General features: G+C 42.5%; 1 protein-coding gene and 1 non-coding gene across 5 annotated transcripts; both read left to right on the top strand.

Annotated features, from left to right (window-relative positions):
• The first annotated feature begins 375 nt into the window (after positions 1 to 375).
• On the top strand, positions 376 to 20,311 carry Abraxas1 (abraxas 1, BRCA1 A complex subunit). 4 transcript variants are annotated; one of them, XM_076546729.1, is made up of 9 exons: positions 376 to 508; positions 3,837 to 3,927; positions 4,593 to 4,629; positions 9,273 to 9,339; positions 12,297 to 12,490; positions 14,223 to 14,342; positions 14,703 to 14,787; positions 18,471 to 18,582; positions 18,891 to 20,311. In XM_076546729.1, exons 1-9 carry the CDS (start codon positions 377 to 379, stop codon positions 19,313 to 19,315), a joined length of 1,263 nt encoding a protein of 420 aa, XP_076402844.1. In that variant the 5' UTR covers position 376; the 3' UTR covers positions 19,316 to 20,311. The 4 variants fall into 4 exon arrangements, with proteins under 4 accessions (XP_076402844.1, XP_076402845.1, XP_076402846.1 ...); XM_076546730.1 differs by having other exon boundaries at positions 381 to 508; positions 9,290 to 9,339; XM_015994292.3 differs by lacking the exon at positions 376 to 508 and adding an exon at positions 1,016 to 1,040 and having other exon boundaries at positions 9,290 to 9,339.
• Positions 15,913 to 15,994, top strand: Trnat-agu (transfer RNA threonine (anticodon AGU)). Its single transcript has one exon. It is a non-coding gene; the product is annotated as a tRNA-Thr (tRNA).
• Positions 20,312 to 20,501: the final 190 nt, after the last annotated feature.

The following is a 20,501-nucleotide window of genomic DNA, read 5'->3' as shown; positions in this document are numbered from 1 at the left end:
GAAGAATGCAACACGGCTGGAATATCCTAGAAAAGGCAACGCCCCCCAACTGGTTATTGGTCTTCTAAGTTTCAATAGGTGAAGGGCAGTGTAATACAGTTAGAAAACCAAAATGGGACCTATCTGCGGTATTAAAATGTTGCCAAGCAACAACCATTAGTTGCCTGAAACTACCCACACATAGGATTTCGTCTGTATGCTGCAGGTAGCTCAGCCAAGTGGACTCACCCTCCCCGGGCTAGAGGGCGCTCTTTGCGCTCCCTCCAAACCACGCCCTCCCTGTCCGCAGGCGCAAGCCCCGCCCCTCCGGCCCCTCCCCTCCGGCCCCGCCCCTCCCCTCCGGCCCCGCCCCGGCCCCGCCCTCCGCCCTCCCGTCATGCGCCGCGGCGGTGGCGGCGGCGGTCCCGACGGAGGCGGCGGTATGGAGGGCGAGAGCACGGTGGGGCTGCTGTCCGGCTTCGTGCTGGGCGCGCTCACCTTCCAGCATCTCAACACCGACTCAGACACGGTGAGCCGGCCGGGCGGGCGGGCGGGCGGGCGCGCGGCTGTGGTTCCCGCCGTCCCTGCCCGCGGCTCCCGCTGGCCGTGCGGGGGTCGCGGACCGGGGCGCCCTCCCCGGCTCTCATCCGGGCCCTTTTTATCCGGTCAAGTTTGGGCGGGAAGGAAAGTTCCCGGCGGCCTCCCGCTGGGCACGGGGAGGTTCGGGCCGCTTCCCGCTCTCACTGCCCGGTCCTTTGCCGGGGACCCGCGCCGGTCCCTGCCGGCAGCGCGCGTGCGCGGCCACCATCGGGAGGCCCGGCCCCGGCGGGGTAGACGCGGCTGGCAGCCGCTGCAGGGAGTTGGTTGGCCAACCCCGGGTTCTGGGGCTTACGGTGGCTGCTCAGACCTGGCCTGAGATGGTGAGGCCCAGCTACTTTCTCTGCTACAAATGCAGATTTCCGTTTCAAATGCAAATTAGTCCTGGGTCAGATGTTGTAAGTGCATCTTGAAACTTTTGCCTGCTTTCGAAGCCGCTGAGTGAAAGTGGAAAAAGAAAAATGGTAAGTCTGCTTTTAAAATTTAGGAGATTAAAAACTCACTGTGAACCGGGAAGCAGAGGCAGGCGGATCTCTGAATCCGAGGCCAGCCTGGTCTGTAGAGCAAGTTCCAGGACAGCTAGGGCTACCCTGTCTCAAAAACAAAACAATAAACTCACTGTAAAACTTTGAGGTCGGGAAGTAACATCTTGTAGTAAATTTTTAGTAACGTAATGAAAGAAACTAGGACTGTCTAAAATGAGCTTTGGGGACTGCGCTGAAATAGTTCGGAGAGTATGGTACTGAACAGTGTCGAGTAACGCACGTGAAGTGTTGTGCCCTTCATTTTAAAGCATGAGGTCTTCGTGGCCTAAAGTTGCTTTTCAGCACGGTCCTAAAGATAAGGATTGTACAATAAAGGTTGTAGTTAGTATGTCTTAGGTACATTATATCAAATTGCCTTATAGATCAACACCTAGCAAAGAACAAGTAGATGACATTTTTAAAATGTGTGTCGAACTCGCTTGGGCAGCACATGATACTGAGATTAGCATGGCCCTACAGGAGGGTGGCATACAAATTTAAGCACTTCATATTAAAAAAAAAATGCATGTGTATTTGTGGCACTAATTTTGGAAGGTGTTTAGTGTGAACATAGGTAAATTGTCCTTAAATCTGTAGCTTGTAAGATTAGACCTTGTAAACTACGTCTTTTTGATAGACCGTAGTTTCTCAGCTATTTTAACTAAATTTGTTGTTGTTTAAAGATGTGTGTGTGTGTTGCCTGCTTGAACATCTGTGGACTACACTGTGGCAGTGCCCGTGAAGGCCAGAAGAGGGCATCAGATCCCCTGGTATTGAATGGTAGAGATGTGGGCAGTGGGAACTGAACCCTGTTCCTTTGTAAGAGTAGTCAGTGCTCTTAACCACTGAACATTCTCTCCAGCTCCTTAACTGAAAATTTTAAGAGTTGTTTTCTGAATAGTAGTACTTAGAATTGACTGATATTTTTCCTAGTTTTTGACCTTGGGAGTATCAAAATCAAGAATACTTGCAGTTATGGATTTTTATTCACTTGGTTCTTTTAAAAGATGTTGGGAACATTCCTTTATTTATTTACTTTTAATAAAATGGGGGCAAGGCATTATTAACTACTTATTTATTTATTTATTTATTTGAGAGAGAGAGAGGGTTTCTCTGTATCTCTGTATAGTCCTGGCTGTCCTGGAACTTGCTCTGTAGACCAGGCTGGCCTCAAACTCACAGAGATTTACCTGCTTCTGCCTCTCAAGTGCTGGAATTAAAGGTGTATGCCACCACTGCCCAGTCATTATTAACTAATTTTAATGAATAGAAAAGTTCACTGTCAAGCACACTTGATCTTTAAATGCACCTAAAAGAATAACTGAATTCGCTGGAATGAAAAAACCTGGATGCCTGTATTTTAAAAGAAAACAGGTACACAGTAACCCCTTGGGAAGCCGATGCTGAAATTGAATTCCACATCTCTACTATTTCATAATTTTTTACACATTTTTAAATCTGAAAACATTGATCACTGTGTCATCCCATAGCTTAGAAGTCAGACTTCCCCTGTGAGCACCATTCACACACCCCTGTCCCTGAAGTCTTAAATTCCTGTGCTAGACCTGAGTGCTTACTTATTGTCCATACATTAGATGAGGAGATAACTAAGACAAATTCCAGCTACAGTGGGAACTTGGGCTTCTTGGAGTTTGGTTTTAGATAGGCTGTTAAACTGGCTACCAGCATAACCAAGGGTATGTATGCCCTTCCATCCCTACCTCCCGGGAGTTGAGGTTATAGGTGTGCCACTGGCTTATTTTAGTCCCCAGTTGTGTCCCTAGAGGTGTGTCTGTAGATTGTGTGTGTGCCCAGTGTCTGTCTCTGCCTTTGAATCAGCATGTTGCTCAGCTCCTTCTCCAGCACCAAGTCTGCCTGTGTGCTGCGATCGTCTCTACAGTGGTAATGGACTAGCCCTAAAAGTGTAAGCAAACCTGCCATTAGATGTTTCTTTGAGTTGTGCTGGACATGGTGTCTCTTCACAGCAGTAGACTAGGTTTGAGCTTCCAGGACTGGCTGGAGTACAAGAAAGGGCCCAGGGCAAAAACTAAACAGGTGTCCAGAGGGTTTGTCCATACCTACCTGAGAACTTGTTCTGCGTGGTAACTCAGAGTTAAACTTTTTGTTTTATGTGCATGTCTGCATCATGTGCATGCAGTGCCTGCAGAATTCAGACAAAGCCATCCCCTGGGTGTGGGTACTGGGAGTTGAACCAGGGTCCTGTTAACACTGAGCCATCTCCCCAGCCCCCAGATCAACTTTTAACCCTAGTGTTAAAAGTCAAACTATTAATCCTAATGTTTATTTGGGTTGCCACATTAACTCTAAAGATCAATAAAGTCTTCTCTTGGCACTTTGGGAAAAAAAGAAAAGAAACCACTGACTCCCAGAAACACATGTAAAGTCCAGGCTCTGCTGCTCATCTGGGATATTTCGTCATGGGCTTTCCCTTCACAGCTGCCCACAGGAACCTCATGCTCCAAGACTGACTGCTTTGCTGGGCCAGCCCTTCAGAGGTCCTGAGCTTGTCTGCTTTTGACTGACGTGCTTCTAGTGCTGCCTGCCCAGATGATTACCCAGCCCTTGAGAGTCAGGCTGCCTTCTGCACACAGCCTCTCCCAGCTGTCCACATTTGTTTATGTTGTTGGGAACTACTGAGAAAATGTGATGAGGAGTCAGAACAGTACCTATCCAGTGTGTTTCATAGACTGCCCCTTGGTTTTTTTTTTCTCATAGGAAGGTTTTCTTCTTGGGGAAATGAAAGGTGAAGCCAAGAACAGCATTACTGATTCACAAATGGATAATGTTAAAGTCGTTTATACAATTGGTGAGTCACCTAGCTCTGTATGGTTTTTGGTAGTTTATATGCTGACTAATCAGCATAATTGTGACTACTTTTTTGTAACATTTTAATTGTTGTGGGTGCTACATGTGTCATGCATAACTGCTGGAGTCGGTTCTCCTTCCATCATGTGGGTTCGGGGATTGAACTGAGTCGGTCAAGCTTGTCAGCTGGTTCCTTTCCCTGCTGAGCCGTCTTGCCTGTGTGTGCCTCTGTGTGTGTGTGTGTGTGTGTGTGTGTGTGTGTGTGTGTGTGTGTGTGTGTGTGCGCGCCTCTGTGTGTGTGTGTGTTCAGACTATTAAAATATATGAGTGGGTATACTGGTGCACACTTGTGATCCCCACACCTAGAAGGTGGAGGCAGGAGGATCAGAAGTTGGGTCCTATGTGTTTGTCTTTGGCTAGTGACTAGAACATGTAGTTCCAAGTGGGACTCCAGGTAGGGTTTTTAGCCCTGTGTCGCTGGGGAGTCACGTGACTCCTCTTTGCTCATTCACCTTTGAAATAGTAAGAGTAGTTTGTCTTAGGGGTGTGTCTGAAGTGTAATTGAAGAACTGCACATAGTGAAGCCAGGAGCATGAGGTAAACACGCCTCAGTGTGGTGGGCAAACGATTACTACACTCCTAATATCCTGAATCTTTTTTTTCTAGACATTCAGAAATATATTCCATGCTACCGGCTTTTTAGGTGAGTAACAGTATTAGTAAGAACAAGTAAATTACCCATTATGAAAATAATTCTGTGCGAGTTAAGTAATTGAAAACACATGCAGAGTGTCTTAGTACCGGTTGTACACAGAAGGAGGTTTGTCGTTTGTTTGAAGGCACACTGGTGCGTGTCAATCCCGCCTGTGATTCTTCAGTTGCCTTCCCATCAGCCTGTTTCCGCTTCCCCTGCAAAGCCCGTTTACTGTGAGGGTTGCATCCTCTCCCCCAGTCCTCTCACTTCTTATTGTATTCTCATGTCAGTTACAGTCGTTTTTTCCATCTTTGGATTCCGCTTTATTAATCGCTTCTCTCTTTTTGTTACCAACATATTCTTTAACCTGTTTGCTGTTGCATTTTTCTAGTGAAAGTTTACCCCTTGGCTTGACAGAGGGTAGCAGAGCTGCTGCTGCTAATACCCTGCATTTCCTAATGTCTTAATGAGTCAGCATCCATAGAAAAATACAGACAATACATTTCCCCAAGCAAACAAATGTAGCCATAGTATAGTGTCGTTTTAAAGTCTGTTTATGATTGATATCAGCCGCAGAGGAAGCTAATCACCGTCTTACACTCACACATTCACACACTCTCTGTGGACATCTTTAAGACTGTGCGTCACAGGGGCATGCCCAGTAAAGAAGGCTCTGAGGTGGGGAGAGGGTGTGGCCCAGCAGCCCGGCATGCTCTTACCCGAGCACCAGGAAAAGTGAGTCTTCTGCTGCAGTCCTTTAACATAACATACAGTGGACATACAAACCATTTGATGAAGGATGACTTCTTCATGGGACATCATAAAAATGACTTCCTGAAGGGCCTGGACCAGCAAAGGATTAAGAGACAATGAAAGGTGAATCAGTCTTTCTGGATGACTACATTAAGAATTAGACCAATTAAGTAGTGTCTGGGCTGCAGAGATCACCATCCACTAATGTCTGGGCCTGTCAGCACTTAGGGTAAAGGTAAAGAGGACATGAGTAGAGCTGTCTGGAAATATCTCTCATTCACAAAGTTTATATACACTTCATCTTCAATTAAAACCAGAATAGGCCGAAGTTCATGATTTAGTGGAAAACACAGAACTACTTAGTGCAATGATTCTCAACTTGTAGGTTACCTAAGACCATCAGAAAACACAGGTATTTACGATTCATAATAGTAGTAAAATGACAGTTATGAAGTAGCAACAGAAATCGTTTTATGGTTGGGGTCACCACGACATGAGGAACTGTATTAAAGGGTCGCAGCGTTAGGAAGGTTGAGAAGCACTGACTATTTAATGGTAGGACAGAAGAGGAAGAGACGACATTTCTTTTTAATGGTTGTGTGTGTGGTGTTGGGGATGCTGCTGAGCAAGTTTCTGCTAAGCCCCGGCCTCTAGGCTTTCTAACAACTTGTCATGTTGGTGCTTCCCACTTATAGATCATATAGGTGAGTCTATTAAAACAGTCTTCTGATGACATCTCTTGAAGTCCAGGTTAGCTAAGCATTAATACCCAGCTTTATAATTTACAAGGTTGTCAAGATACAACCCTGTGAGCTATTTCATACAGCCCTTCATCTCCGAACGTTACCGTATATTTAAAGGGCGTGGGGAAGGTAAGAGAAAGGGCAGACAGTAGGAAGCAGACATGGGGGGAAGGTAAGAGAAAGGGCAGACAGTAGGAAGCAGACATGGGGGGAAAGGCTTGGAAGACTTTGACTGCAGTTTACAGGTGAACTGTACCAGCGGTGGACTAACTACATTGCTTCTCAGACATTTCAACTGAATACACTGATTGGCTCTTCTCAAAGGTCTAGAAATTCTTTGAAAATAGGTCAGTGAACACTAAAACTTAATAACTTAAAAAGTAGGCACTTAAGTATGAATTTTTTACTGTATATCCTTTTGGGGAGTTGGGAGACAACACAGGGTCTCTATATGTAGCCCAGGCTGGCCTAAAACTCCAGATTCTCCTGTCTCAGCCTTTCAAGTGTTAGATTATAGGCATGTGCCACCACACCTGGCTTTTATAATGTTTCCATATAAAACTCTTTCTAGAAACTTGACATATAATCAGCATTCTCACACATCTGTACTATTAGTCTATGCTTATATACCCTGAGGTACTCAGTGTTCTCACACATCTGTACTATTAGTCTATGCTTATATACCCTGAGGTACTCAGTGTTCTCACACATCTGTACTATTAGTCTATGCTTATATACCCTGAGGTACTGTGTTCTCACACATCTGTACTATTAGTCTATGCTTATATACCCTGAGGTACTCAGTGTTCTCACACATCTGTACTATTAGTCTATGCTTATATACCCTGAGGTACTGTGTTCTCACACATCTGTACTATTAGTCTATGCTTATATACCCTGAGGTACTCAGTGTTCTCACACATCTGTACTATTAGTCTATGCTTATATACCCTGAGGTACTGTGTTCTCACACATCTGTACTATTAGTCTATGCTTATATACCCTGAGGTACTCAGTGTTCTCACACATCTGTACTATTAGTCTATGCTTATATACCCTGAGGTACTGTGTTCTCACACATCTGTACTATTAGTCTATGCTTATATACCCTGAGGTACTCTGTGTTCTCACACATCTGTACTATTAGTCTATGCTTATATACCCTGAGGTACTCTGTGTTCTCACACATCTGTACTATTAGTCTATGCTTATATACCCTGAGGTACTCAGTGTTCTCACATCTGTACTATTAGTCTATGCTTATATACCCTGAGGTACTCAGTGTTCTCACACATCTGTACTATTAGTCTATGCTATATACCCTGAGGTACTCAGTTTTCTCACATCTGTACTATTAGTCTATGCTATATACCCTGAGGTACTCAGTGTTTTCACACATCTGTACTATTAGTCTATGCTTATATACCCTGAGGTACTCAGTGTTCTCACACATCTGTACTATTAGTCTATGCTTATATACCCTGAGGTACTCAGTGTTCTCACACATCTGTACTATTAGTCTATGCTTATATACCCTGAGGTACTCAGTGTTCTCACACATCTGTACTGTTAGTCTATGCTTATGTACCCTGAGGTACTCAGTGTTCTCACACATCTGTACTATTAGTCTATGCTATATACCCTGAGGTACTTACTGCACCAGGTTGAGTCGCTTAGAAGTCAACCATACTAGAGAAATACAGCAATAAAAATCTTTTTCTTTTTTCTCTCCTCTCTCCTTCTCTTCTCCTTCTCTGTCCCCTTTTCCTTCTCTGGGGGTTGAACCCAGGAACTTTTTTCTGGACTTGTCATGATTTCAGTCTTTGTCCAAGTCACTGATGTCATAGCAGATGTCCTTCAGTGCACCCAGCTACCCCTCAGCCCATTAAAACGTTTTTAATAGAGGCTACTTGTGTTTTCCCTGTGGTACTGGAGATTGAACCGAGGGCTTTACTCATACTGGGTTGACCTGTAATCTCAGTCGTTTCTTTATCTATTTGAGACATCGTCTTACTAAGTTGCTGGCCTTAAACTCACTCTTATAGCTTAGGCAGAACTGAGAGTTCTCCTGCCTTAACCTGTTGCCTTAATGCTGGTCAGATTTGTAGGCGTGTACCATGAAGCTCAGCTTAAAAATGTTGCCATGTGCAATATAGTTGGTCAGTTTTATGTAATAAATATTTCCAGTATATACTTGAGGATTTCCATTAAAAAAACAACTATAGAATCCTATAGGATTTTGTTTATCATTTCAGCATTGTAAAAAGGAATATCGTCATCTTAATGCTAAAAGGAAGGGCTAGGACTGAGGAGATGGCTTCATTGTTAAACTACCTGCTACACAAGAGTGAAGACCTGGGTTTGGATCCCCAGCAACCATGTCAAAGCTCCATGCTTCTGTCACCCTAGTGTCAGGGAGGAGGGCAGAGAGAGGTGACAGGAAGATCCCTAGGGCGCATTGGCCACAACTAGCCAAGTCTATGAGCTCCAGGTCCAGAGCGAGCAAGGAAAACAGCATCACCCTTTGGCTTTTATGTGCGTGTGCACCTGATTGCATGTGTGCACACACATAACTGCACCTGTACAGGGAAGGAACCATGACTTGGAGTCTTACAGGAAGAGAAAGCAAAGCCAGAAGTAAAGGTTTGGGTTGTCTAGAATTATTCTTTCTGTATCTTGGAAGTCCAGCTACAAAGCACTGGACTAAACCATATTCATCCTCTCCTCCCCAGTCTCCCCAGATACCCAAAACATAGAGCTTTTGGGATTAACAATGAATAAGTTAACCTTTTTTTACTGCTCTTCATTACTCTTCCAATAGGGCTTATCAGTTATTAAGAAGTGAACTGGCTATATGAACTTTCTGATACTTGTATTTAATGAATAGTATATTGTTCTGTTTTAGTTTAAAAGTATGATAGACAAAGCTCATACCTAGTCTTTTATGTTGTTGTTTTTGCTTATGGACCTAATGTTTCTACCATGTAAGTGTTAATTTTTTAATTTTCTCTACTATTTACTTTAGGAGTTCATATGATAGGCAAGTAGATATGCATTTTGGTTGTATAGTAATGGGTTAGGATAACATTTAAAATGCAAATAAAATTATTCAAATTTCTAGCTTACTTGAAATATCTTTAATTTTGATTTTTATAGCTTTTATAATTCTTTAGGTGAAGTAAACGAACACGCACTGAAGAAAATTCTTTCAAATGTCAAAAAGGTATTATCCTTTCTTTGTTAGTACTGTTTGTACTATTTTGTGATCCTAAAAACATAGTACTTTTACAGAAGCCTTAAGTGGTATTAGTGGTATTCATTAGAACATATAAGAAGACTTATTCTTCCCAGAAATTCAGCAATGTTTCTCTAAAAGCAAAACTAATCATGGAGAGTATCCATCTTGGGGCTAAAGAGAATGCTCAGTGCTGAAGAGCACTGGCTGTTCTTCAGAGGACTTGGGTTCCGTTCCCAGCTCCCACATGGCAGCTCACAACCGGCTGTAACTCCAGTCCCAAGAGATACGATCACTTCTGTCCTATATGAACACCTGCATGCACATGGTACACAGACATACAAGCTGGCAAAACACTCCTGCATATACAGTAAAATGGGAAAAGAAAGTATCCATCTTACTATTTCCTTGACTACTATGATTTACGTGGACTTCTCTGTGGTTTATTGCTTAACCACAGTCTTTGCCAGTCTGATTTATTCTAGAACATAACTCATTTCTGTTATTTTCACAGAGCTGCAGTCTTTGTTTTGTTTTGTTTTGTCTTCTGGTCTCAAACTGCTCTAGTAAGTGGCTGGGACTTGAGGTGTGTGTCACAGAGCCTGGCTTTGCAGTTACTATTTGATATAAATGCAGAGACAGCTTCCTATACAGCAATTAATTTAAATCCTCCATGTACTTAGTCTTCAGATAAAGTTATTGAAAGTCAAAATGCCCCCTCCCCACAAAAAAAAAAAAAAACTTTTCCCGAGGTAATGCATTTTTGTCTTTAAAATTTTATTTATTATGTATACTGTGTTTTGCCTGCCCATATGCCTGCAGGCCAGAAGAGGGCGCCAGATCTCATCGTAGATGGTTGTGAGCCACCATGTGGTTGCTGGAAATTGAACTCAGGTCCTCTGGAAGAGCAGCCAGTGCTCTTAACCTCTGAGCCATCTCTCCAGCCCCAAAATTTTATAAAAGTAGATTTCAGGAATAGTTTTGGTGACTGGGGATGCTGGCACACATCTCTGATTTTAGAATGAAAGTAGATTTAATAATAGAAGTGTTTTTTAGATACTGAGTGTATACATGTTATCCTAAGTATGTGGGGAGCCAAGGTGGGAGGATTTCAAGTTTGAGGCCCACCTAGGCAACCTCATAGATCCGACACAGGCTGTGGCTGTAGCTTCTGGGTTCACTTCCCTAGCACTAAAGCATGAGGCATGACCGTCGGAGGTCAGTCTGTGGAAACGATATGGTGGAGAGAGAGAACAGTAGGCTGTCCTGAGCCCCCCATGGGTAGAACACTTATGTACATGCACACATGCACACACACACACACACACAAAGTGTAAATTGTTTTAAAGGAAATGGTTGAACTTAAAAAAATTGTATTTGGGGCCAGCAAGATGGCGAGGTTGGAGAATGCACCTGCTGTTAACCTGGATGAGCTGAGTTTTGTTTTTGAGACATAGCCTCACTCTGTAGCCCACTATGTCTTTGAACTTGTTATCCTCCGCAGCCTTCCAAATGCAGAGATTAGAGGTATAAGAGCCATTTCTAATTTCTTCACTTTGATGTGCAAATAAATATAGTGGTTTTTTTTTAATTATAAGTCAATAATGAGAATTCCAATCTAAAACAGTTATTACTATTAATCATGAATTTTTTGCATGCTACAGATTACAAAAACCTTTCATATGATCTTAAAATTTTTTAAAACAGCTTAACATTTTACAAATCAAGCGTGTACATAGGACATAAATGTGTTTCTAGGCAGTGATTCCTGGTATGTGAAACAATGGCGTTGGTGTTTCCTTCACATAAATTCTAACAGAAGATAGTGATTGCAAGATAGCAAATGTTTTGTTTTGTTGTTAAATTAGAGTAGGAACTGGGGATATAGCTCAATTGGTAAAATACTCATCTAAAGACCTGGGTTCCACATTTTAAAGAATGTGGAGCACATTAAAAAAAGCAAGAAGAAGAAAAACCAAACAAACAAAACCAGGTATGGTGGTACATACCAGTACTAGAGTACTAGAGAAGGAAGCAAGAGGATCAGAAGTTCAGGGTCATCCCTGATTACAAATGGAGCTTGGGGTCAGCCTGAGGTACACAAGGTCCAGTCTAAAAAAAAAACAACCCAGTAAGTCAAGAAGGTTTTGTTTTGTTTTGGTTTTTTTTTTGGGGGGGGGTTGTCTTGGTGTTTGGGATTTTTGTTTGTTTGTTTGCTTTTGTTGTTTTGGTTTCTCTGTGTAGCCCTGGCCATCCTGGAACTCGTTTTTAGACCAGGCTGGCCTCGAACTCAGAAAGATCTGCCTTCCCCTGCTTCTTGAGTACTGGGATTAAAAGTGTGCCCTACCACCACTTAACAAGAAGGTTTTTTTGTTTTGTTTTATTTTTCTGCATTAAAATTGTAGGGTTTTTGCTAAGTGGAAAGTAACTATGTCAGTTTGTTTACTTTATAAAAGTAAAGTATATAAGTAGGTATATTCTTGACTTATAACCCAAACTTGACCAACAGTTGGAGAACTATTTTAAGTTCTGCAGGTTTTGTCAGGCTTAGTGGTGATGCCTTTAATCCCACCCTAGGCCGGCCTGGGTCTACAGAGCGAGTTCTGGGACAGTTAGGGCTGCACCACAGTCTTGCTGCCTCCGTCCCGCGTGCTGGAGCCATTGGGTACACTGCAGCTACTGCCGCAAGACCATCAGTTTTTTTTTTTTTTTGGTTTTTCGAGACAGGGTTTCTCTGTGTAGCTTTGCGCCTTTCCTGGAGCTCACTTGGTAGCCCAGGCTGGCCTCGAACTCACAGAGATCCGCCTGGCTCTGCCTCCCTAGTGCTGGGATTAAAGGCGTGCGCCACCACCGCCCGGCCGACCATCAGTTTTATTGCTGAGCTATAAGAAGACGTGTAATAATTGTAAGCAGCATATATTTAATTTTTCCCATATTCTCTTCAGACTGTGGTGGGTTGGTACAAATTCCGTCGTCACTCGGATCAGATAATGACGTTTAGAGAGCAGTTGCTGCACAGAAACTTACAGACGCATCTTTCAAGCCCAGAGCTTGTTTTTCTGCTGTTAACACCAAGCATAGCAACAGAAAGCTGTTCCACTCACTGCCTGGAGCACGCCTTATATAAACCTCAGACCGGGTAAGCATTGCTTAGTTCTGGCTAGTTTAAACTAATAGAAAAACACTAGCTTTTTATAGTGCTTTGTGGCTCTAAGTGTTTTCATACAGTGTTGCCCAAGTTGTCCCAGTAGCAACAAAGTAAGTATTATTCTCTGTTAGTAATAGGTGAGAAAACAAAGGCTAGGCAAGGAGGGGGAAGCCCAGGTGCAGCGATGACTTGGACTCTTGTGTCCTGGGACTGGAAGCATTACTGCCATACTTATTTAAGTGTGGACTGGAACAAATTCTTCAGAGACAGCACTTATTGATGACCTGCCGCAGTGAGTTCAGGCAGTCACCTTGGGTATGATAAATTACATTCTCTGTGAATATAAGAATTAAGTTAAAAGAGTACTACCAATTAAAATTACTTTGATTCCTTATGGAAGATAAATCTCAACATAATACCTTAAAATTGAGTATCACGTATCTCAGACACTTAGGATTAGACAGAACCAGACACTTCATTCAGAATCTAGAGTTTTTGCATATACCCACTGAGATACCTTGGGAGTGGGGCAGACTCAAATATCAACATAAAGTTCATGTATGCCATATAAATATAACCAAGTTAATTTTTTAAACAGTATTGCAAATGGTTTTTTGTAGATGTAACCAACCGTCTTATTAAATAAGAAACACAGAACCAATGCAAAGAAGAAAGCCAAGTGGTCAGAGCTAAGAGTTAAAACCTTACCCTTCCTCCTGCGGTGGTCCTACCTCTCCAAACCAGAGCTACTTCCTGTGTTAAAGTCTTTATATAGTTTCTGTTCTGCCTTCTCATTGGTTGTAAACCCAACCACACAACTGCCTCGTCACGGTCTGTCTGTATAGACCTCTAGGTTTTTGTTTTTTTTTTTTTTTTGGTTTTTTGAGACAGGGTTTCTCTGTGTAGCTTTGCGCCTCTCCTGGAACTCACTTGGTAGCCCAGGCTGGCCTCGAACTCACAGAGATCTGCCAGGCTCTGCCTCCCGAGTGATGGGATTAAAGGCGTGTGCCACCACCGCCCGGCGACCTCCAGGTTTTCTATGGTTGGTATTGAGATTAAAGGCATGTGTATCCAATACTGGCTGTATCCCTGAACACACAGAGACTTACCTAGCTCTGCCTACCAAGTGCTGGGATTAAAAGCGTACGCCACCACTGCCCTGCTTTCCTATGGCTTGCTAATAGCTCTGACCCCCGGGCAGATTTATTTATTAACATACAAATAACATTTTAATACAAATAAAATATCACCATAGTTTTTGATTGTTTGCTTGTTTTTGTTTTGTTTAATAGACAGTGTATAGCCTGGGCTACACAGAGAAACCCTGTCTCGGAAAAAAAAAAAAAAAAAAGCTAGTGGTTTCAGGAGCTAGAGAGGGCTCAGCATTTAACACTGGCTGCTCTTCAGAGGACTCAGGTTCAATTCCTAGCACCCACATGACAGCTCCCAACCATCTGTAAACTCCAGTGTCAGGGAGACGTATACTTTTCTGGCCTCCAAGGGCACTAGTGGTACATGGATATACATGCAGGCAAAACACCCATACACATAAAATAATGAAACAAAAAACTAGTTGCTTCAACTTAGCTTATCCGGGAAAATTCTATCATGCTAAATAATAATGGGGAGTTGTTTTTATTTTAATACTGTTAGGAAAGCAGCGTGCTCTGATGACAGATGTTGTCCTTTTATTTTAAATTCAATTTTAAACTTTTTTCATCAGGCTTTTTCATAGGGTACCTTTGGTGGTTGCCAATCTGGGAATGTCTGATCAACTGGGTTATAAAACAGAATCTGCTTCCTGTACGTCCACTGGCTTTAGCAGAGCAGTGAGAACACACAGGTAAGAGTTTTATTCAGGGGCTGGAGAGATGGCTCAGTGGTTAAGAGCACTGCTTGTTCTTCCAGAGGTCCTGAGTTCAATTCCCAGCAACCACATGGTGGCTCACAACCATCTGTAATGAGATCTGTTGCCCTCTTTTGGTCTGCAGGGAGGGTGTACATGCACAAAGAACACTGTATACATAATAAATAAGTAAATCTTAAAAAAAAAAAAAAGAGTCTTATTCAGACAGTAAAGACTAAGTGAATCCTGGTGGAACTGGAGTATTTTCACTGCTGGTCCATACTTCCTTTTAGACTTGTCTGCTTAAAGTTCTATACATCTACCCAAGGAAACCATCTTTTTTTTTTTTTTAAATAGTTCTCAGTTTTTTTATGAAGATGGATCGTTAAAGGAGGTGCACAAGATAAATGAAATGTACGCTGCTATACAAGAAGAATTGAAGGTAACTTAGGGACCACTTCAGAGTTCATCTCAGTAGATTGCTATGAATTGTTTCAGAGAAAAATTAACAGTTTTTGAATATATGTTGTATTCCATTGAATTCCATAATAGAGACTACCACCCCTGGGGGATAGGTATACAGGTTTAATTTTGCTCAGTATATCATGACTATAACTACTTCTTTTCTTTTCTTTTTTTGAAAATCATTTCACTGTGGAGCCCTGGCTGTCCTGGAACTTGCTATATAGTCGACCAAGCTGTCCTTGAACTTAAAATGGCTCTCCTGGGATTAAAGGCATGTGCCACCAGGCCCAGCCCTCAGTCTTTGAAGACGAAGAGGGAAGCAGATATTTAGAAGCACAGGCATACTCCAGCATTCTAGTATGGAGTCCTAGGATGGATCCCAAGTGCAGGAGAGTCATGGGGTCAGTGTAAATAAATTGGAGGGATTGAGGACTACAGCAGAATCTGACCCCAGGGAGGTGGAGAGAACAGCTGGTCAAGAGGAGTTTCGGGTGTACTGTTGGATGGAAGCTTACCTGAGCATAACCTTGACTCGGAATCTGCTCTCACCTCAGCACAAGCATTACAGGGATTGCACCACTGTGCCTGACTGAGAGAGCCTCTTTCTTAAAAGAAGAAAATGTTAAATCCGTAATTGGACAAAGTGACCCGAAGTTGTCCATAGGCATACTAATGTCCTCACCATGCTCAGTCATCGCTAGGAGCAGTCCTCCGAGGATACTGCTTAAAAGAAAGCACTGTGGGGCTCTGTAGAACACTTGCCTGGAACTCAAAAAGCTCTGAGTGTGGTCCCCAGCACTACACGATGGTGTACGTCTGTAATTTCAGCATTGGGGAGGTAAAGGCAGCAAGATGAGAAGTTCAAGGTCATCCTTGGCTGCATACTAAATCTGAGGCCAGTCTGGGACACATGAGGCTTTGTCTAATAAATTGTGAAATCATGAGTCTCAAACTGGAAACATTGGTCAGTTGTTTTCCACAGTTGGGTATGTAAAGCCTGTTTCCATGGCAGCCACACTTGTCAGTAGAGCATAGGAAGGAAAAAAAAGGTTAACACACTTTGTATACTACTAACATTATATACTATTTTTTAAAGATTTATTTTGGGGGTTGGGGATTTAGCTCAGTGGTAGAGCACTTGCCTAGTAAGCACAAGGCCCTGGGTTCGATCCTCAGCTCCAAAAAAAGATTTATTTTGATGTGATTCGTTTTTTGCCTAGAGTCTTTTTGTTACAATGTGTGTGTCTACTGCCCTCGAAGGCAAGAAGAGGGCATTTGTTCCTCTGGATTTAGAGTTACAAACAGTTGTGAGCTGCCATGTGGGTGCTAGAAAACTAACTCAGATCCCCTTAACTACTGAGCCATCTCTCTAACTCTCACATACTATTTTTTGTAATGAATACATAACACAGAAACTTTGAAAATAACACTGAGAATGTCACCACTTTATTTAAGTAAATTTTTTATTGAAAGTAAATTTTTCCCTCATATAATATGTCTTTTTTATAGTTTCCCCTCACTCTACTCTTCCCAGAACCTCTCCACCTCCCCTTCTATCCAAATCTACTCCCTTTTGGTCTCATTAGAAAACAAACAGATAAGCCTTGGTGTCACACACCTTCAGTTCCAGCATTTAGGAGGCAGATGCAGGCAGATCTTAGAGTTCAAGGCCAACTTTGAAGTTCTAGGTCAACTGGGATTACACACACACACACACACACACACACACACACACACAAAAAAAAAAAAAAACATCTGGGGAGGGGGAAGAAAAGAAAGAAGAAAAAAAACCAGACTTCTAAAGGATAATAATAAAATAAAATAAAACAAAAACAATACATCAGAGTTGGAGAAAACAGAAGGAAAAGGCCTAATAGAAGGCCCAGGAAACTGTGACCCACTCATTCTCACATTCAGAGATCTACAAAACCACTAAACTAGAAGCCATAACAGATATGCAGAGGACCTGGCAGACCCAGGCAGGCCCTCTGCATGCTACCTGAGTCTGAGTTCGTGGAGCTTTGATCCTGCTGATTCAGAGGGCCTGTGTTCTTGGCATCTTCCACTCCCTCTGACATTCTCTCCCTGCCGCTTCCATAGAGCTCCCTGAGCTCTGGGGAGGGGTTGATAGACGTACCATTTAGGACTAAATGTTCCAAGACTAAGTCTCTGTTATTTGTTCCCTTCTGCTGTGGGAAGAAACCAAGTAGCTTTGTTTGTTTGTAGACAGGGTCTCAGTATGTAGCTGTGGCTAGCCTGAACTAAGTGGACCAGGCTGGACTAGAAGTCACTGAGATCCACCTGCCTCTACCTCCCAAGTGCTGGGAGGCCGCTGAGAATGTCACCATTTTCAAGTGATTATTATTTTTATTTTGCCATTTCTCAAGTTTTTCCCCAACACATAAATACTGACATACTTGACAATGATGACAACAGGAATTTGTATTGTGATTTCAAAGGATGTGTCATTAAACATTTTCACTTTGCCACAAAATCTTTTATTTTTAATGCAGTGTGTTCTTAAATTTTAAATTGACAGGTAAAACTCATGTAAAGCCACGTGTAATGCACACCTGCCACTCTAGCACTGTGGAGGTGGAGGCAAGAGGATCAGGAGTTCAGTGCCATCCTCAGCAACACAGTAAGTTTGAGGCTAGCCTGGGCTACATGAGACCCTGTATAAAAAGGGGAAAACCTTTTGTAAAGTGTGTGTATGTGATAGAAGGGTTATATCACAAATGCCTTGTGTCAGCATCGTTGTGGTTAGAACACTCAGCACTCACTCTCTGTTCTCCAAGTAGATCATTCTTAGCTTTTCTCTCAGTGCCATGCTTCTTGACTCATTTATCCTTCAGTGAACATTGGTAATGATTCGATTATTTGAATAGTTCTGGGCAAATACCATAAAAAATATCCACTACAATTGGCCATACTTAAATTCTGACCTTTTTGGAAATTGATGTTTGATTTAACAGTAAGAAACATCATTATCCTATATAAGCTTTTGTTAGGTATATTTCCAAAATGAAATTACTCATTTTAAAATTGAGATACATAGCATCAGTTTGCTTTTCAGATACAGCTTCTCTCACAGAAATTGTAGTCTTCTGTGATTTCCCTAAAACAAAAAACATAGTCGCTTTTTACTTAATTTAGTGTGTTTTTTTTGGGGGGGTGGGGGCGTATAATGATACAGGCTCAATTCCCAGCAACCACATGGTGGCTCACAACCATCTGTAATGAGATCTGGGCCCTCTACTGGCCTGCAGGGATACATGCAGGCAGAACACTGTATATATAATAAATAAATAAATCTTTAAAAAAAAAAAAAAAAGACACAGGCTCTTATACAGCCCAGGCTAACCTTGAACTCCCTATAGATAAGGATAACTGTTAATTGCTAATCCTATTTCCACATCCCAAATGCCGAAATCATAGTTCTGTTGGTGGTGGGGCACATGCTGGGACTTGAACCTGGGCTACACACATTCTAGGTAAGTGCTGTACACTGAGCTCTATCCTTAGCAGCATCAAATGCTTGTTATTAAGGTGGTTTACATAAAAGGTTAATGGTATTTTACAGTCTGAGAATCTTATTTTGTAAGTCCTCATTAGCACAAACCTGGAATGTTTTATCTGTGCCCTTATTTTATTCTGCAGAGTATATGCCAAAAAGTTGAACAAAGTGAACGAGAAGTGGAGAAACTAATGATGGATGTAAACCGACTAAAAGAAGTTAGAAAAGAACAGCAAGCGCAGATTAAAGCAGCGGGTAAGCAGCGAACGGACACTGCAGATGCTGCCTTCACAGCCACACGAGCCAGCGTCCTGACCCACCAACCCATGCGCTGGGCACAAGTAGTAATGATTACACTATGCTACCATAGTGGGTGTGCTGTGTCGGAGGAAAAAGCAGACTGATTTTTCATAGAATAGCGTTGCACACAAACAGGAATTTAGCGTTATGTCATTCTTATTCTGAATGAGCCATCTTTTGGAATCATTTTTACTTTATTGACACAGTTAATTATAAAAGATTGTGAAACAAGCACATGTTAAGCTCTTTCTTGTTTTTCCTAGGAGAGAAGAATGTCCAAAACAACCCCCAGGAGAACATTCTTCTTTGTCAAGCTTTACGAACCTTTTTCCCAGAGTCTGAAGTTCTTCATTCTTGTGTTATTTCTTTGAAAAATAGACATATTTCTCAAAGTGGATGTAACACGAACCACCATCTTGATGTGGCTAAGCTGACCTTAATGGTGGAGTATGTTCACAGCCCTGACACTAGTCCAGCCCGTGCAACCCAGACGACTAAGCGTAAAGCTGTAGACACGCAGGACCCATGGCCTGTAAAGAAAACGCGACTGCTGGAGACAGAGAGCAGACCTGGGACAGACTCCCGAAGCAGTCACCCAAACAGAACGTCCTCAAGCAGCCTGGATCTGGACACAGAGATGGGGAGCACGGAGGAGGATGGAGAATATCCTCGCTCTCCCACGTTTTGATTCTTGTTAGATGATAGTTTTGACTTGGAGAGGTTCAGACCACTTTTTTCTTCTATTTTTACTGTCTGCCTACTGGAGTAATACATAAAGTCCATGTTTTACTGTATTCAGCTGTCCATAATGTGTGAATAAGGTATTTTTACTGTTCAACTGTTTATAATATGTAAGTTAATGTTTTATAAAGTATCTTAGAAATTCCTATTTGTATCTAATACTTTGTAAATAAATGCTGTGTAAATGTGCACAGGTTCAGCTCAGGTGCAGCCTCCTCCTCACTGCCTCCTCCTCTCTCTGTGCCCTCTGCTACAGTGGTCCTGCTTCCTTTTATATCTGTGTTCTGCTGTCTTCCTTGCCCCTGTAGATTCTTTCTCTCCTATCTCATAACCCCTGTCTAGTGTCTTAGCCTCTGTCCATCCACATCTGAAGTACGTTTTAGAAATGGAGATTGTTTGCCGTATTTATATTTGTGGTACAGGAATGGAATCCAGGGCCATGTGAATGGTAGGCAACTTCTCTACTACAACCAGATGGTTTTTGGCTTGGTTTTTGTTGTTTGTTTAGAGACTGGGGCTCTCTGTATAGTTGTGGCTGTCCCCAAACTCACAAGTATCTGCTGCCTCTGCCTCCAAACACTGGGATTAAAGATCCATGCCACCACACCCAGCTAAGATGCTTTTATCTCAAAGCCACAATCTTTTGCTTCCTCCAAGTAAGTTATCAAGGGAAAGACTTAAATAGATGCATTCTTTTAACTAGAACACTCTTCACATTGGAAAAGAGAAACTAGCCTTGTTTCACAACACAGAAAAAAAGCACAAAAGTTTATGAAATTGGGCCTGGGAGTTGGCTCAGCTGGCACAGGCATCTGCAGACAAGACTGGCAACCTGAGTGGATTCCTGGGACTCCCACCATGGAAGGAAAGAACCATTTCCACAAGTGCCTCTGATACTGTGCCACAGACATAAACCCCCATAAATAAATGTAATAAATCTAAAGCCTGTCAAGTCTCATTTTTCTCTACTTCATTAAGATTCTTACTGAAGAGAGAGCCCAGTATTTGAGTGCTTAAAGCACTCCAGAGGACGGGAGTTTGGTTCCAGCACCCACACTAGACAGCTCACAACCACCTGTAGATTGTGGTTCCTTCACAGGCCTTGGGTCCTGCTCTAGGGGAGTCAATGAGCT

The sequence above is a fragment of the Peromyscus maniculatus genome, chromosome 10, assembly GCF_049852395.1.
Source record: "Peromyscus maniculatus bairdii isolate BWxNUB_F1_BW_parent chromosome 10, HU_Pman_BW_mat_3.1, whole genome shotgun sequence".
Lineage (NCBI taxonomy): Eukaryota > Metazoa > Chordata > Mammalia > Rodentia > Cricetidae > Peromyscus > Peromyscus maniculatus.
The sequence above is the reverse complement of the archived record's forward strand: the minus strand, read 5'-3'. Positions and strand labels throughout refer to the sequence as shown.

What these genes read in the sequence shown, in the direction of transcription:
- Abraxas1 (XM_076546729.1), top strand. Translation starts at nt 377, where the DNA reads ATGCGCCGCGGCGGTGGCGGCGGCGGTCCCGACGGAGGCGGCGGTATG. An exon ending in TCAACACCGACTCAGACACG is followed by an intron (nt 509 to 3,836) that starts GTGAGCCGGCCG and finishes TTTTTCTCATAG; the next exon opens with GAAGGTTTTCTTCTTGGGGA. An exon ending in AGCGCAGATTAAAGCAGCGG is followed by an intron (nt 18,583 to 18,890) that starts GTAAGCAGCGAA and finishes TGTTTTTCCTAG; the next exon opens with GAGAGAAGAATGTCCAAAAC.